At 39.4% G+C, this 19,243-nt stretch overlaps 1 protein-coding gene across 2 annotated transcripts in view; it reads right to left on the reverse strand.

The window, feature by feature from the left end:
- Positions 1-222: 222 nt before the first annotated feature.
- Positions 223-19,243, reverse strand: part of LOC108972943 (serine-rich adhesin for platelets) — a gene marked incomplete at its 5' end in the record, with an annotated part of 27,876 nt that continues 8,855 nt past the window's right edge. The window contains 2 exon segments of one of the 2 annotated variants that reach the window (XM_018939894.1): positions 223-6,195; positions 9,739-9,804. In XM_018939894.1, coding sequence (XP_018795439.1) covers positions 1,226-6,195; positions 9,739-9,804 — 5,036 coding nt within the window. 2 annotated transcript variants of the gene reach the window in all.

The raw sequence follows: 19,243 nt of genomic DNA on the forward strand, positions 1-19,243 counted from the left end.
AATTTAAATTTAAATTTTAAATTTTTTTAGTGAACCGTTATTGTTGCAGTTTTTTTAGTGATTTATTTATCTGTTTTTTTGTTGTTGTTATTGCAACAACTTGTATTTTTTCTCAAAATACATGGTTTTTTTTTTGTTTGTAAATGAAAAATGTTGTTGTTGTATTTAAATACAACTTGTGTTGTTGTATGTTATTACAAATTGTTGTTGTAAAATAATAATGCTACTGTCCAGCAGCCATTTTAGTTTCTTCCTTCCTGAAAGTCACTCTCAACCCAAACTGTGCTCTTCTTCACTCCAACAAACGCCCCAAAAACACACTAGACTATTTATTTTTGTTAAAAAAAAGATTCTTTACAATTTTTAATTTTATTTTATGTTTGGAATGGTCTTAATTACTTTCACTTCACAATGCATGTCTTCGTCGTACTTTTATACGTTCATTTGACTTTTGCTACACTACGCTACCACCACTTGCGCGCGCTCTCTATCTCTATCTCTATCTCTATCTCTCCCTCTCTCTCTTTCTCTTTCTCCTGATTGCACTCGTTCTTCTACCTCCTCGCTTTACATACTTCCACACACATTGTCCCCTGGGCTTTCTCATGGAAATGCGCGCGCTCACATTTTAAGCGCCATTTCGTTTTCGTTTTTATTTTTTGTTAATTCGATTTTAAATGCATTTGCTCAAAGTAGGGGTCTCCATTTGATAGTTATCTTAGTAAAATTGTAGAAAAAAGAGGAATAAGTTTGAATGTACATATGTATATATGGTTGATTGAGAGCGCAGTGATAATATGTGTGGCAGTATGTGTTGTTGTTATAACAAACGCAACAATAAAATACCGTTATATGACTCTGGAACTGCACCTACACTCAAACGGCAACATTTGCGCATAATAATTGTCTAATAACGGCATAAACGCACACCCCTCCGCCCTAGCGGCCTGCGGCCACACCGCAACCATATACATCCTGCCGCTCAGAGCGAAAGCTAGCCACAATGCCATTAGCATTAATTCAATTTCCTGTACACAAACGCGTTGGTCAGCGCGCACACTTCCGTAACCGAAAGCGGACTTTGAATATTGGCAACAACAACAACAACTGCAACAACAATAGCAGCGTACTGGATAAACATGTTGTTTAATTTGCACTCGACCTTCGGCGGCAATGTCCCACACAATTTGCAGCCAAGCAGCTTAATTGGCATTGCCCTTGCCGTTTATACAGCAAAGTCACCCTCACCCCAGGACATCTTATAATCATCTATATTGAACAAATCTAGGATGTCACCGGGTGCGCCGAAGCTATCACTGCCCGCCGTGGTCATTGCGCTCTCACCCATGCCGCCCAAGCCCATCATGGTGCTGCCATCGCTGAGGCCACAAATGGACATTTGCTCGCCCATGCCCATGGAGTTGGAGTTGTTCGCCTGCATGCCGCACGTCGAAGAGCTGGCTGCGGCGGATGTTGGTGCGCTACCAGCCAGACCGACGCCGCTCACCATGCCACCGCCGATGCCCCCCAGACCCATGATGTTCTCGCCATTCACCAGGCAACCGCCGTTGAGCATGCCGCCGCCGCTGCCGCTGTCCGCACTGCCAAATGGATGTGGCGGTGTGTTGATGTTGGAGTCCGGCGAGAATGCGGAGAAGCTGAAGGAGCCTAGCGGATTGTCGAAATCATCGCACACATCCATGGGGGTGGCGTTGAAGTGATTATCGCTGTGACTGTGACTGTGACTGTGACTGTGCGTGCGCGTATCGCTGTCGTGCAGATTGAGACCGGGGTCGCCGCTGTTGCTTACCTCACTGCCATTACAATTGTTGTTGTGTGGACTGCCTGCGTTGCCACTTAATATGCTGTGATTGTGCGAGAGATTATTATTATTATTGTTGTTGGCAATGGCTTCTTGCTCGCTGACTTGTGCGAGCTGCGCCACAAAGCTCTCGGCATCGATATCCACGTCGGCGGCGCTCAACACGTCACGTGCGCAATTGTTGTGCTGCAATTGATGGTATTGCTGTTGTTGTTGCTGTGATTGTTGATGACTCTGCTGTTGCTGTTGTTGTTGTTGTTGTTGCAGTTGCTGTTGTATAAGCTCATTGATCGATGGCTGCAAGCTGGGATTCATGTCACGCCGCAGCCCATTTAGCGTGTGTGTGGCAACATTGGCTGCAGCCGTTGACGCCACCGCCGCGTCGCCGCCATTGGCGTTCTTGCCGTCACCGCTGGAATGATGTAAGTGCTGTTGGTGGACTGGATTAAGACCACCGCCGCCACCGTGCGCTGTGAAATTGCTTGCATCATCACCGATATCCATCTCCAACTGTTGCGACATCAACTCGAACAGCTCGAACTCATCAAAGTGATTAAGCTTGGCATTCGGACTGGCGACATTGTGTGACATAACCACCTTCTCGGGTGAACTGCTCGCCTTGCTCAGCATATCATGGTGCGTGGGCGATTGATGTTGTTGCAAGTGCACGCCAGGCGTAGACGCTTGCGGCGGCGGTGTGGAATGGTGTTGCTCCAGAAATATGTCCAAAGTCTTAGCCACGCTCTCGGCATCGATATGTGCATCCGGCTGTAAGGGCGAGGCCATGTCCATATTGTCAATGAAGCCGCTGTGTAGAGGAGAATTGATGGCGTTGGACGGCATATCATTGCCGCTGCCGCTCAGCAACTGAAACACGCTGTCCATGTCACGGTGTGCCTGCTGTTGTTGCTGCTGCTGTTGGCCACCAGGTGTTGTGTCCATCGGTTGCGTTACCATAGTGCTCTCCGGCATTGGGCTGCTGCGTGGCTCCTGTTTGGGCACGAGTGCGCCTGATGCGGCCAGCACGTCCGCGGCGGTTTGCAAGTTTGCGTTGGGGCTGAATATCAAATTGCCGGTCATGTCTGTCATAAGCGCATTGCTGCCGCCCGGCGTTAGCGGTGTCACGGGTGTGATGGGCTCTAGCATGCTTTCGGGCAGGTCACCCTGCTTGACGAGTATATCCAGCACATTGGTGACCTTCTCGGATTTCACCGGATTCTTGCGTTTGCTAGTCGTCTGCGTGGTCACCGAGTGAGTGGGCGCATGTGGTGTATTGCGTCCCGTGTTGGGCTCCTCTTTGATCTTAATCTGGGCTAGGTTAGCTTTGGCGGCCAATTGCTTAGTTGCCTCTTCGTATTGTGGCGGCGGCGGCGGTGGCGGCGGTAGGTTGTGTGGCTTAATATCCAGCTGTATGATTTGTTGTGTGGGCTGGAAGAGCCGATTGTGATATTGCTGCTGCTGCTGCTGTTGTTGTTGTAGTTGTAATTGTTGCAGCTGCTGTTGTGTAATCACTGGCTTTGCTTCGATCAGCTGATGCTGTGGCTCATGTCCGGCTGGCGTGGCGATCGGAAAGAGTATGCTCGGCAATGAGCTCGTGCGCTGATGTCCATTCAGAAGTTTCTTCGTAGCTGGACTGGCATTGGCCAGCGAGATATTGCCGATCGTGTGCGCTGTCATATGCTGATCGTTTAGTCCAACCAGGAATATTGTCTGATTGCCTTCGTTCCACACGAGTCCCAGATTGTTGTGCGTCTTCGCCGTCAATGGTATTTGATTAGCGAGTATTGTTGTTGTTGCGGCGACGTTATTCGTATTGGCAGCATTTGTATTGCACTTATTCATAGCGTTGTTATTGGAATTCTTTTGGCGCGCCGCACTCGGCAGCTTCTTCATGTCGTCGAGTTTCGCCGGGGTGGCCGCCGCCGCCGTCGTCACGGTTGGAATGAGTAAAGTTTGTGTCTTTTGCGTGGTGGTGAGCAGACGCAGTTGCGCCTGCGCCTGTGCCTGCGCCAACGCTTGCGCCTGCACTTGTTGTACGTGTTGTTGTTGCGCCTGCGCTTGCGCTGCGGCCGCAGCGGCAGCTGCTGCCTGCTTTTGTTTTTGTATTTTCGCCTCCAGTTGCTGCTTCACGACCATCTTCTGACTCATCGCTTGCGGTGTCACCGCTGTAGTGTTACTGTTGGCGATGGCTTTGTGTGCGGCCACATTTGTGGCATTGGCCTTGGTGGCATGAGATTTGACTGTGACCACTTTAGTGGCTGGCAACGTTATGTTCTCTTTTATCTGCGGCAGCATAGCGAGCGGTGCGCAATGCGGTGCGGTTGTGGTGGTGATCAGCGTTATCTGCTGCGTGGGCAGTGCGTTCACCACCTGCGCGGTCACCGTCTGTTGTTGAGAATGTTGCAGATGCTTCTGCTGTTGGCTGCTTTGTTGTTGCTTCTGTCGCATTTGCTGCAACTCCTGCTGAGAGCGTTGTAGTTGGCGCTGCAGCTCATCGATTTGGCGCTTTTGTTCGCGCACCAAGTCGTCGTTCGTTAAAATTATGGTAGCGGCCTGCGGTTTCGGCTGTAGTATGGTTTGCAGCGGCACCGGACGCGGCGAGTCTACTTGCTGTACTATGTCCATTTGCTCATGCTCGAGATTACGGCGCTCTGGTGACATGGTAGCAGGATGCGGTGAGTTGACAATCATGGGAACGGGCAGCTCGGCGCTTATTGCCGTATTGGTGGCGTCCATCGCTTCAGCGCCTGTAGTGGAAATCATCTCGGACGAGGCTGTGGAAGCCGGTGTGTTCACAATTGTCGAGCACTCGGTGACGTCAAGCGGTAGATATGGTTTGAGACGCTCTATTAGTTGCGGCTTGGGACCCGATACAGGCAGATTGCGTCGCTTCAGATGCATTTTCAAATCGGATACTTTCATCTTTTCCAGCCGTGAGATATCTGTCACGGAGCAGGTAGACTCGGCGTAACTCGTGGCCGGACTCGGTGGTATGGAAGAAGTAATTGAAAGTGCCGGCGATGGTAGCGGCGGTGGACGTGGCGTGGAAATTATGGAAAATGTCGAGTTAGCCGGTGATGCTGTGCTGCTCGCGCCTTCGCTTACCGCCGTAACATTGGACAAGGGTGTCGCTGGTGCTGGTGAGGGCAGCGCTGTTGACAGTTTTGTGGCTGTTGCTGCAGTTGTGGCCGCTGTTGCATTCGACTTAGCCACTGTTGTGACCAAACCACCATTTGCAGAAGCATTGATGCTACTGCTTGCTGCTGCCGCACTGGCTGCTGGCACGATAGACTGATTCTTGTTGAGTGTCTCAAGAAATTTGAGCAAGCAATTCTGCTGTTCCAACATCAGTTGATAGGATGTCTCCTCCGGTTGACTGCTTTCGCTGCTTAATTTCTGCGATGCATTCGGCGGCCCCTTATACTCGTGAAATTTAATTGTACGCGCCTTGCAGGCCGGCTTTGACTTTGATTTCTTGCGATTCTTCTCCTTACCTGGCGCGTCTGATTTTGCCAGCGACAACTGACAACTCAATGGCGGTAGTGATGTGAGTGTTTGTGGTGGCGAAGCAATGGAGGATAGTGGGCTTAGTGTCGATGTGGTCGACGTTAGCGAAGCAGGTGAGGAGACCATCGACAAAAAGCTACCTCCAGGGCTAGCTGATGGCCCGGCCACCGACTGGCAGAGTTCCTCAAAGAGATTCGCTGTTTCTTGTTTCACCTGTACGCTACTGGCGATAGACACCGCTGGCGGTGGTGGTGGCGGCGGCGGTGGCACCGCATTCACTTTCAACGCTGGTGCGCTACTCTGTAAGATCGGCGCAGATGTCACGACCACCTGACCACCGCTTGTAGGTATGGTGAGCGCTACAGTTACTATGCCTGCCGAAGCAGCAGCCACTTGCAGCGCATCGCTAGCGCCGTCGCATGCAGCTTGCTCATCAGCGCGTGGTGGCGTCTGACGCGTATCGCTTTCTGAGCTCTGTGAGTCGTCCTCGTATGTCACATAACTGTGTGGATGCTGTGGTCGCGTTAGTAGTCCTTCACTTGTGGCTTTAAATGACACAAGACCCTCTTTGACAATTTTCTCAATGGGTTTTTCTGTGTGTAGGATATTCTTCTTGATGAGCTCGAGCGGTCCGGGCCGGTGCTGTATCTGTGAGTTCAGCTGATCGGCTAAGCGTGCTTTCTTCAGCATGCGCTGTTTCTCCGCCAAGCTCGGATCGATGTGACACTCATCCTCCTCCAATATATGACGCCGCTCCAGGTCTTCGCGATTCGGACGCTGCTGTATTTTGGCCTTCAGCAAATCGCTGGTCTTGGCACGCTCCAGCTGTTTGCATTGCTCGTGTATGGCGGGTGAGGTTTTCAAGGCTGCAAACAAGAAGAGCGATATAAATAACATGTCTTACTAAGAATTATAACATCCTACGAAAAGCAAATACGCTTAAATCTTAGCTAAACTCTCGCTTACAAAAACAAAGCTTGACATTTAAAAAGCGAAGTGCTCTGGAAGTAAAACTCGGTGCGCCATCTGTCTACCCAGTCTCATACATATGTACTGCACTACGCCTAAAAATATGTGCTGTCAAACACAAATGCCTAAGGCATTAATCCTCCTTCAAACGTGCAAATCAAGATATATTCGTATTTAAATGAGTACGTAATGTAGGCGTGAAAGATGGTGGCGGCAATTTAAATTCAAATTGAATACGAATTTTATTTATATACACACCCATTACTTGCTTTTGCCAGAGCGAATAGCTTCGCGGCATTTTACCTTTGTTTGCATAAACGTCTACAATGTCTGCCGCCGAAAAGTGCCTGCCAAATCCCAAAACCTGAATAATATTTAAGAAGCAGCCGTGGCAAATATTGATGACCAGATGAGAAAAGAGAACTACCATTACAGAGAGGAAACGCTAAGCACTGCTTTGAAAGCCAATTTAAAATTTAATGTTAGCTAAATAAATTTTTGGGGTGGGTTTATTTTAGAAGACATTATTGGTAGTGTAATTTTATAACACTAAACGTTGGAATACAAGTATTTGAGAAGCCGCCGAAGAAATATCGCTTACAGAAAATACTCAAATTCTGGTATGCAAAATAAATCAAGCATCGCACGTAACCTCATCGATATTTAGATGAAACCGATAATAAAGCTCTACTTCCAACCTAGAATTTCATTTATATTCAATATCGATTCATTATGGACTGATTGGACTTCAACACTTTTCGTGATCCATGAATAATTCAACGTCTATTTTTGAAAAGCACATACACTCAAGCCTTCTTAAAATCTATACAATCGTTGAAAGGAAAACTCAACCAAACCTTCTTCAAATGTAATAAGATCATTGAGAGTAAAACTCTTAAGCATTGCTCTTGAAAAAATATTACATTAAAACAGAAAGTACAATTCTAACGCTACGGATTATGAAAAACATCTTTTTGAGAAGACAAGTAAATGATTTTATCCACAACTCTGAAGAACAAAAAGCATAAAAGAAATTATTCGAAAGTCTACAAAACGATACCTAAAAAACTCTATTAAATGCGGCCGTCATCACTAGACAGCGCGCAAGAAATTAAATAATATTTTTACATTTCATGTGATGAAGTCGAGCAATGTAAAGCATTTTAAAAGTACTCAACCAAACTAGGCGCCAAAGCGTGCATTTTGGGACATTTATTTTTATGCGCTATATTTTCATAAACTAATAGCTGGTCATTGGGGGGTTGTATTTATTTAGCTAAATGGCTTGGAAAACAAATGTCAACTTGCAGACTGACAGCAAAATATGTCTACTGCAGATGTAAGAATTTATATTCGCTTTCATGCTATAATGATTTTTTAATATAATATTTTGGTAATTACTCGTAAGTTTTGTTTAAACGACACATTGCTAGACGTGTTTTTCGATATAATGGAATTTTGAAGAATACACCTAATATTTTATATAAAACCAATATGAACATTTGGTTAGTAACCATTGCTACCAATCTAAGATTGCTCGCATAGTTCTGGTTTGATAAAAACATCTGTACTCAAGCTTAATTTCAAGTTTTTTGTTAATAATTTTAGTGTTAACTGATTTTTGCTTTGTTTAGTAGTGTAACATATTTTGGGCTACTACCAGATTTCCAATAATATATTTAAAGATAACTTCGTTTGGAATACTAAAAATTTTGAGAAGAAATTAAGCTAAAAGGGGCGAACTTTGACCGGGGAAAAAACAAAAAACCGATGAGCAGACTGAAGTCATGACAAATAACCACACCTTAGATCGAGAGTAATTCTTAGACATAACTGTGGGGGTCATGTCTGTTATAAGTATGTTAGATGCAATACATTGTGACAAAAAACATACGGATTTTTTTTTTTAATGTAGTCTGCTGAGTTGATAGTACTGTTATTAATATATTAAATATTAGCGCAATCTGTCAACCAGTTTTTTTTTGCAGTAGCTGCTTAAGTCGGTACACCTCAGTACAATAGTTTTGTCTCAAATTATGTATTTCTAACCGAATTTCGGAATCGTTGTGGATGTTGGAAAAGGCTTACGGTGATTCAGTTTTGTCAAAAACACAAGCCTACGAGTGGAGCAAAGGCTTCAAAGACGGTCGAGAGATTGTTGAAGACAGGACTCGTTCTGGACGACCTTCGACAACTTCAACTGATGAAAATTTTAATCAAAAATGGACGTGCTGCTTGAAAATCGTCAAGCAAAGGATAGAGGAATGGAAAGAGAGCTCGACATCTCTCTCTCGGTCCGTTCAAATGATTTTGGTGGAAATTTCTCGTATGGAATGCGTTCTTGCTCGACTAATTTTGATATAGCTGATTTTTTTCAAAAACAGTACCGTAAACAGGTCTCTTTGAAAAGGTTTGAACGGCGAACTCTGATGCCACATTTATGGAGAGCATTATAACTACCGATGAGATGTGAGTTTGACATGCAACAATCATGGAGGGGAAAAAACGAGCTTAAACCGAAAAAAAAACCATGCCAAAGCCGCTCAAAAATCATATTGAGGCGTTTGCGTAAGAACATTCAACGAAAACCGAGGGAATTTTGGAATGGATGAACTTTGATGAATTTTAATCGATGATAATATACAATTGGGACCGAATTGAAAGCCAAAAACGCAATGAAAGCCATCGATCAGCCACCATATTCGCCAGAATTCGTAAGGTGTTATCTTTCTTTTTGGTTCCTAAGCTGGATTTATGGCTCCTTGGAAACCGTTGTCGAGCGATCGAAGAGATAAAACAAAACTCGTTAAAGGAGCTGAAGGTCATCCCAAAAAGTGCTTTTGAAAAGTGTTTCCCGCACGGGAAACGTCGTTGGCAAAAGTGTATTACATCTGGTGAGGAGTACTTTGAAAGCGACAAATTAAATATTAATGAATAATTTATTTACAATTCTGCGTACTCATACTGTATAACAGACAGGACTTTCAACTCCAGGTCGCACCTTTTTCATTTGAAACAAATTACTTTCCTCGATAGTATAGTAATCAGTATCATAAATATTGTAACACTTCCACCTGTATAATATAATACTTTCAACTCAATTTTTCATCTTTTCATTTGTTGCATTTGTAGCAAGTTTCTTTCCTCAATAGTATAGCGATCAGTATCAGCACCAAGCCTTTAATCGAGTCGCAGACACCAAATGAACACCAAATGAGAGAGTCACATAATGGAGGCAAACAATAGAACCGCACAGATGAAGCGTTCTTATTATACATATGAGTACATAACCAATTGATATATATTATATATAAAATAATACTAAGAAACCACTACCACCATAAGAACTTTTTACAATGCCAAACAAAACACTACATTTGTCACTACAAATGAAAAGACAAAAAATAAGCTAAAACACGGTACGGTCTGTTGATACTTACGCGGTATGATTCCCTGTTCGACGAGCTGTGAATGTGGTCGTCTCACCATTAATTTCACTTTAAGCGCTGCATCGACCAACCAAATCGTAACCACATATCACAGGATTTGCGTTGTAAGCCAAGTCACAAGTGACCGGTCAGCGAGCATGAACATTTGCACATTTTCATGTCATTTGTTGCATTTGATCATTTGATGTAAGCGAAAGCGACGAAGAGCAGCACAATAATATAAAAGAAGGAAGAAAGAAAAAATAGTAATGCATGAGTTAACCATAAGCTGTTACACAAGAGACTTGTGAGATAAATAGTTGTTGCTTCTAAATATACAGTGTTTGTAGACAACGGAGACGCAATGTGCGTGTACCTGGACAAGTTGTGTCCAGTACTTATTTAAGAACCACTGTCAACCGAGGCTGCGGTCGTGGTGAAACGGAAGTTTCGGTAGCTTAAATTGCAATAAATACAATAATAACAATAAACATTTATGTCGAGAATGAATGGATCAGAGCGGAAGTTTACAAATATTGAGGATTTTCGGCTGGATTTTGCACAAATTAAATTACGAAACTGAAAATATTAAATTCTGAATTTTGACATCCGTTCGAGCGACTTCCTGACACAACACAATAACAATAAAAGAATGCCACCGCCCTTTCAATTACACTGACACACAAACACACACATAATTTTGCTGACAGTTGGAGCATAAGTAAGTGGAGAACGCCAGCTGTGCTGGGTGATAAAAACCAAGAGTCAAATAAAGAAAAACAAAAAAAAATTAATTAAAACAAAGCACAAAACCACACAAAGTGATGTAAACAAAACAAAAGCAATAAAACAGAGAACAACGTTAATAAAAAAAAAATATTACTTTATGTGTGGGTGGCATACAAACAGAAGGCATAATAATATGAATGCATGTACAGTAAAATACAACACTGGAAGGACATGTCGGTAAATGAAATCGAAATATCAAATAGTGAAGAACCTTCGAAATTGGGGCTTTCGAGAATATGTTAACTGCAATAAACGAATATAATAAAAAAAATGGAAGTCAATAAATGGAAGGAAATATATTATAATAGAATCTCATTTATTGAAAAACCAGTAGTTTATGAAACCAGAAATACTCCTAAAAATTGGTTTCAAAAATTTCGACAAAGCTTTTTGAACCTGTAACCAAACCATAGAAGTGTCTAATTACGATTCAAGGCTGTTGATGATTGAAAGTATGACATTCAAAATATTTCTAGACTTGCGAAATCTGCTTACACTTCGTCTTCTTCGTGACAAATGTGAGAACTACCGATTCTCTGGAATTATCTCGAGTCTTCTTTACAGCAAATAAATTATCCAGCTCAAAACAGCATGTTTCAACGAGTGATTCAAAAAAATAATTACCTTCAAGATTCATCTTTAAATACTTGTAAAGTTTTGCGCCAGTTTAGCTTAGCTTTCTTGAGAAAGCCCCAAGAAAACACGAAAGTATCTCACAATTTAAACGTAGATGCATCAACAAAATAATCGCGCATAATAATGCACGCAAGAAATATGGAAAATTCAGATTATATCTAGCAAGTTAAGAATAGAGCTTAATCTCTCGCCAGTAGCAACTAAAAACGCAAGATTTTTCCTAAGAGCTGGCACGTCTTGTCCAGATATTTATAATACGGATATATAGACCATTGAGTCACGAATTAAAGCATTTTTTGAAAAATAGAGAGCCGTATCAGAGAATAACATAATATTTATTCTAATGATAGATTACTGAAGTTCTAGACTCGAACGACAAACTAACCTTCTGGCTTGATGGGGCCAGAACCATGCATTGCGGTGTGGTCCCACAACCTAAAGGAGTTACTTCGCACGGAGAGAGTGAGTGAGGAGAGAACGGCACTGGCTGCAAGGAGGAATGCACCACGCCTAGTTACTAACGGGAGGTTACGACCTTGCAAGGTTTAGAGATAAGAGCAATCTCTTCTAAGACAAATTACATATCCTTGTCGCAATCTAAACTGAGCACTGCAGGCTCAAGAAACACTTGTCCTACATGGTCATAGTCTCTTATGTACAGTGCCAGTTTTGCAACATCGAAAGAAAACTCTAGAAAACCTGATTCTATCAGGGATCATACCACCTTCATCGCAAGATCCTGGAATTTAGTGCCGGCACTTTGTGACCACATCCGATATAGGAGAAGGCTCAATAGAACATGAGCCATAGTGCAATACCTCATTTATTTTTCATCTATATAATTTCTATATTCTCTTAATTGCAAAGTACAGTTTACTTAGCGTTTTTGTGGAGATCTTAAACTTAAGTTTCGATTCTTCATGAAAGGTGAAGGGCTCAATTTGCAGATACATACCATGTAAAATTGATACAGAACCTAATATTTATTCTGACATAGTGTTAAAACTTAGGCAACGGTACAGCTATGCGAACCCATTTACTGTGGATCAAACAGTATTGCAGCGATTACAATATTGTTTGTCTGCTGCATATCAAACTCAGAGAGTGGACTATATGTAAAGCAATATCAGCAAAGAATAGTAAAATCACAGTTGCGGAACATAGACAAATAGTCTTGAGCTGGCAATATCCTTTTCATGTTCAGTAGTTTGATACAACCTATCTAAAAAAATAGCCGGACTTTTCTAAGAATTTCTTCTTTAAGATGATTTAAAAGATTAAAGAAATCAGACCTTATCATTGCCTGACTTTTTCTCTATACGGAGAAGTGTCTTAGAGGGATGCAATTGAAATTGATGCCAAAGCAAAAACTCAAAAAAGGTTCGGGGTTAAGAGCATAAAGTCTTAGAAAAGACAAAAATAATTTGTCACAACTAGGAAACCGCGCTGACAGGATAGCATAACACTAAATAATGCGCCGCAAAACATAATTAATGGTAGAGGCAATATTAACAAGGGCAACGCGCTGTACCCAGACGAAAGCAAAATGAGAACTGCCACCAAACGACTAGCAGTGAGTAATCAAAAATTTTTAAGACAAAAATATGCGTGAGCAAAAAAATGTCTAATAGTAAGGAGTGCGAAAATGGGAGAGTAGAAATGAAACACAAAATTAAGGAATTAAAACGCAGTAAAATAAACACGAACACACTCAAAAACATATAAAAAGCCATAGGCGGCATTGACGAAAATAAAAGCAAATAGACAAAAGTTTAGACCGATTTGAAGGCGCTGTTGATTTGCGCCACAGTCAGTGTCAAGTTTTAATTTATTTATTTAGACTGCGTGGCAGTAGATGCGGTAGCAAAGGACATGCTTGCAGCCGCCGCAGTTAGTTATATGAGCCAGAGGACAAGTCGTGGCCCTAATAAACAGCCTAAATGAATTTGAAAAGGCGAGAAATAGCCTAGAAGTTCATATTTTTAAGACGTCCTAAAACAGACAAATGTAAATAAAACCCGCCGAGGCCGTCAACGTCATGACAAGGCGCATAAGCATGAAATGAAATTAACACATATTTTTCAAGCTTCATGAGTTTATGAAATTGAAATTATTCGGTAGTTGCTTACTGCTCCAAATTAAGCTTTGCACAAACTGCTGGCTGTATTAAGTTTTTCAGGCTAGTGCAGATGTGTTGAATTAAAAAAAATTACATTTTGAGCTAGTGAAAAATTTTGCTCATCATACGCAATGGAGTACTTGGATATATTGCATACTTAATTAAGATTTTTGTGGCACTCTCTAAATGTGTATGCCTTTAAGTCACTGTCATACGGTAGAATATAAGAATTGAAGGGCATTATTATAATTAGAATTAGTAGAAAGCTTTTAAATGCTTGCAGATTCATTTCATTTCACTCAACTAGTTCACGGGAGCTTGTAATTCTCAACCATAATAAAAACTACGTTTAACGAGTACTTATAAATTTATAATTTATCCAATAAGTAAGTAATGTAAAAGAAACTCTTTCACTTCTTTTCACTTTTCCACCCACTTATACAATACATACTATAAGTGTCGATATGTTTCATTTTTAGATTTCTTTTTGGCAACTAAAGTGAACAGATAGACCAGAAGTATTCACTCTTTCGAAGTACTAAAAGCAGAAAATAAAGTACTTAAGTGGAAAACTTAACCACGGGGGGTTTGTGGCGTCAAATGAAGCAGTTTGAGAGTGCTATAACAAAGAAACTAACAAAAAAAAAAAAAAACATTGAACAGAATGAGAAAATATAACGTGAAAATAACACTAAGCAACTAAAAGCAAGGAAAAAAGAAAAACGTTGTTTAAAAAATTTTTATATTTTGGGTATTAATCTTTTATTAATGTGATAATACCATTATAACCACGTAAGGGTCTACGCCAATACAGAAGAGTAGAAGGTGCCGTGAGTGAGAAAGAGAAGTGTTACAAATTTCTTGTCAAACCTAAAGTACCTGCACAGAGGGAGTTTCATTACTTTGTTGGCACTTTTTTGTTTTCATGACAGCCTTAATACGTCGTGGCATAGAATCCACTAAATTTTGTCAAAAACATGTACATTTTTCATAATTTACTGAAACTTTTCTAAAGTTTTTGGTTTCTTCTTCGTTACTTTAACTTTTAAAGGTTTCCGATTGGCTTCAGTTCTACTACTACTACTGTCTGGCCAGTTCAATCGAGTTATTCATTCTTTCTCCTAATATTTTTTTGCCAAAAGAATAAATAAAAAATCATTTAAAATTCAAAGCTTTGCTATTTTCTATGTAATAAGTATACAAAATAAATAGAAATATAATTTAACGTTTTTGCAAGATGAAAAAGCAAGGCCCCATATTTAAAGAGCAACTCCATAGTATTCCGCATACTCCTCGTTTCATGGCCTTTTCTCCCACTTTACGTCCCAATTACGATATACCATCCGAGTCGAAATCTTTTTCTTTTTTTTTTTTGGATTCATTAGAAAAACTAGTGTTTCTCAAATAATTTAATATTCATAATATGTGTATTTCAGCACATCGTAGCCGTTTCTTGACGCATTTTAAGGGTAAAATATTTTTTTTACCCGGCGCCTGCTGAATTCAGCCTCTTTAAGGCGATTTCGTACAAACGCAGTGATGATTTCGCTTCGAGCATGCACCATTCACATCTTCTTCTACCTGTAAGATGTTTTTAGCCGTTTTGGCTTACTTAAGCTCTTTGAGATACGATTTTTCTGCTGGTTTGCCTTCTTCCTTCTTCTACTACCGAAGTTTCGTTTAAGACTCCCGTTTTTTTTAAGTTATGCGCAGTTAAAGTTATTTATAAGATGTTATGCATCAAATGTACTGCACAGATATAGCACACCATGTCGTTTGAGCAACACACAGCATTAATGCAAGTGATTTTCACATTCTGTGTTACTCATACGACATGGTGTACTTTTGATGCATAACTTTAAGTACGTAAAGGGTTAAAGTAATGTTTTTATGAGAGAAATCATTTCAAATCATTTTTTGTAGAGTGGATAAATATGCATTAGAATAGTTTTTGAAAGTTATAGATTTTCTAACTTCGGAGATAAATAATATATGGCAAAAGATTAAAAAAGTTCATATAAAATTTATGGGAAAAGCAAATAAGGGCCTTGATTATGCCTTCATTCTTAAATAAAATCTTACTTTTAGAGCAAAAACTGAAACTTCAAAAGGCGTTTGGGAGAACAATGAACTTGGAAAATAATGAATACTCTAATATATACATACATACATACGAATTAGCATTGCTTTCCTCCACTAAAATGCGCATCAATAAAGTGACAGTAAGACTTAATAGAAATAAGCGTATCTAAACTTCAACGCATTCCTCCATTATAATGACACAACATATTCGCAAAGGCGTACGTGTCGTATGAGCAACTCGATCAAGGTTAAACTCCTGCAACCGCTATTGCATACAAGTAAACTAATTTACACAACTAAACCGATTCGAATAATCCGCTCATTATGTATAAATCGCTACAAAATAAACGCAGAGCGATAATCACAGCAAATATTTGCTCATAAACCGAATCTTTACGCCCTTTTCATGTGCAAAATGCGAAATTGCTGCCAAATTATGTTTACCAACAACACAGCAATATATAAATGAACTTAATATTGGGTTGTGTGAAAATTAATAACGACGGCAACTTGACTTGACGGCAAATTATGCCGCGCACATCAACAACCAACAACAGCAACGTAAAAATAAACAAACAAAAAAAACAAGTACAAAACATTTTCGAAAATTTCGATATTTCTTTCAAAAGCCGCCAAAAAGCCTACAAGCGTTCATGAATGGTTTTTAATTAAATAGTCTTATACACGCACACACACGCGCAGTCTATTACACACACAGTTTGCGCCGTCACCAGCAGCGCGTAGCTCACAACATTTTGATGTGTGCCTGTCAGAGATGACGATGATGACAACCAGCTGGTGAGGTGCGCTGGGCCAGCCGCCGCTCAGCCGTTCGCTGCATATGACGCGCCGACACTTAATTACTCAGCGCTAAGTCGAAAGCGGAAGCTGTTTCGGAGCGCAAAGGTTGCTAATACATTGTTGCACAAAAACAACAGCAACAACGAAAGTAAGCAATATCGAAATGGAAAAATTGGGAACACAAAATCAGTACGTCGCATTTAGGCCAAAAACGAGACAAAGTGGATAAAGCGCAACAACTATAATAACAACAACAAATGTATGTATGCTTATTTCAAGACACAAGTGGCTCGCTAAGCGCAAAAGTTGTGTGAAAACACAACTAAATTTTGGTTGGATTTACCATTATCGCATTTGTTTACCGTTAAAGTATTTTCTACATAGTTTTTTTTTTTTTTAAGTTTGTGGTTAGTTGAAGAGTTATTTAAATAATAATCAAATAAATATATAAAAATTGTTGCTTTATTTGAAAACAGTCCTTTAGAAGGAACTCAGGANTTTTTTTGTTTTGTTTAAACTTTAACTTCAGAATGACTTAAAAAATCGAAATTATTGACGAAACCCTTACTCTTTCGATAATAACTAGAAAAACATATCTTAAGATTAATTCAGTCCTTTCGGAGGAATTTCGAGAAAAAGTCTTTACAGTTTACGGAGCCAATTACTTTAAGTACTTAACATTTCTAAATATATGTACATTCAAATTTTACTCAACTTACAAAACGGATTTTTTGATATTCAGAATCCTATTGGGATTATTTAAGATTGTCTCCATTAAGAGCTCTCAACCCTTATTGCATTTTAGCTTCCTCAAAAATCCCGAATCGCAGGAGTTTCAGAATAAACGTTTATTGTTTATTGATAACAACACAAGACTCCACAAGAAGTCTTGAAAATCAACTTTTTTCTACTAAAAATGAGATAGTTCTCACACGTGACGACGTGGTGCGATTATATTGCAGAAAGCTCTGTTTGAATACCCTTCTGATACACGAAAGTTAAGAGAGAAAAAGAGAGAGCAAAGATTTTCAGATATATTATTTTAACAGCATGCACCAGCATTGTGAAGTCCGGACCGATTCACATAATTGTTTGTTGGATTTCTTCACATAGCTTGAGAAAAAAATTAAATTATAGATAGTTGCCACCTGTTTGAAAAAAGTTTAATAATAAAAAAAACACAATTAACAAATTTTAACTTTAAAATGAAAATGTCGGATGACTTGAATCGAAAAATGTTATTTAATAAACAAAATGTAGAAACTTGCCATCTGTTTGAAATTATAAGCAAAAAATTTCATTAGGCATACACGAGTACAGAAGAGTTATAATCTATTAAAATGGTTAGAATAGTTAACTCTTTCGACTATTTTTTTTTTTTGGCAGGTTGCCACGTATTAAGAAAATGTTGTTTTGCTTTTTAATTCGGAACACCAAATAATTAACTTGATAAGAGCATTGTCAATTTTGTAGCTGTAAATATTTTTGAAGGGTTGCCACCTGTTTGAAAAAGTTTAATAATAAAATCCGATTAATGAAATCAATGAATCTTTGTGGCATGACTTACATACATCGAAAAATTTAATTGAATCAAAAAGTTTAGAAACTTGCCACCTGTTTGAAAATATTTTCAAAAGAGATGACTAGTAATATATTTATATGAGTACAAAAGCGCCATAAGCAGAAGCGGATTATAAATTCTAACACTTCCGACTATTAATAAAAGGGGTTGCCACCTATTAAAAAATATTTTTTTATTCGTGAAGACCAATTAATTACTTTGGTAATTGCAGCATATAGTTTTTTCCTTAAAAATGTTGTTTTTTTTTAATTAGGAAGTTTTTTTTTAATAGCATTGCCAGCTATTAAAAAAATGTATTTTTTTAAGTAAGAACATCAATTAATTACTTTGACAAGGGTACTGCAAATTTTATAGATGTAAATATATTTAAGGTGTTGCCACCTCCTGAAATTAGAAAATTTTTCATGAGAGTTGCCACTTATTTAAAAAGATATGCTCTTATCAAAATTTGGAAAAAAAAACTTAATTGTTTTGACAAACGAGTAAATATGTAAATTTTATAATTTAAAAAATTGCAGTGTTGCCACCTCATAAAAATGTTTCCTAAAATTATTATGAAAAAGCAGTATTTCAATGGGGTGAGAAAGACGCAAGAATTGCAAATATTTTAGGAAATGGTTGCCACATGTTTTCGATAATGTCGTTGATTGAATTGGTAAAATATGTTCTATATTTACGCTATATTTCAAAGTAAGCCCATAATTAGAGAACATAATAAAAGTAACGGTATTAACAGCTAATGTGCTTCCCAAAGGGAAAATGCGGAAACCGCAATTCAGAAAATTTAATACATATTCTTTATATACAACATACCATATGTACACAAATATCTACATATAGTACACACACACACACACACACGTGCACATACAAATACCCAAATCTTGTTCAATTTCCTTTCCATCGATTATTTATATTTGTATTGATTACCCTGGCAGCTTCGGCCATATGAAAATTTATTTACGAGGGAATGCAAACAAACGCACACACACGCACACATTGGCATTTGAACGCTGGCGCGAGTAAGGTGGCCAACATTAGCGCCATTTGCCAAAAACGTAATCGATTACGTGATTTACATGGCAGCCAAATAACAATAACAAATAAAAATGCCATAAGATATTACAAAAATGCCAACAACAACAACAAGGTGAGCGCATTTTTGAGTTATTTATGCATTGCAATCGTCGTAAAATTAACGGCACATACAAGTGTTGTTGTACGAGTGTGTGTGTTAAACGGAAATTGCTCAATGAAATTTACGTTTAGGGACAATGTGAATTGAAATTTTCGAAAATTATAAACAAAGTAATAAATGAAAATAAAAATAAAATGAATGAAAACTTTAGTGCAAGCAAAAGTAAATTCCCGTCTGAAAAATGCATTAACCAGATATTTATATTTAATGTGCATTGCCGATGCGTGGCGGCAATAGTCGCTGTACAGCGAGGTGTACATTAGGATGGAATACAAATTATTATTATTATTTTTTTTTAATTTTTAAATTT

This window comes from Bactrocera latifrons, unplaced genomic scaffold (genome assembly GCF_001853355.1).
Source record: "Bactrocera latifrons isolate USDA-ARS-PBARC rearing strain unplaced genomic scaffold, ASM185335v1 scaffold_44, whole genome shotgun sequence".
Classification (NCBI taxonomy): Eukaryota; Metazoa; Arthropoda; class Insecta; order Diptera; family Tephritidae; genus Bactrocera; species Bactrocera latifrons.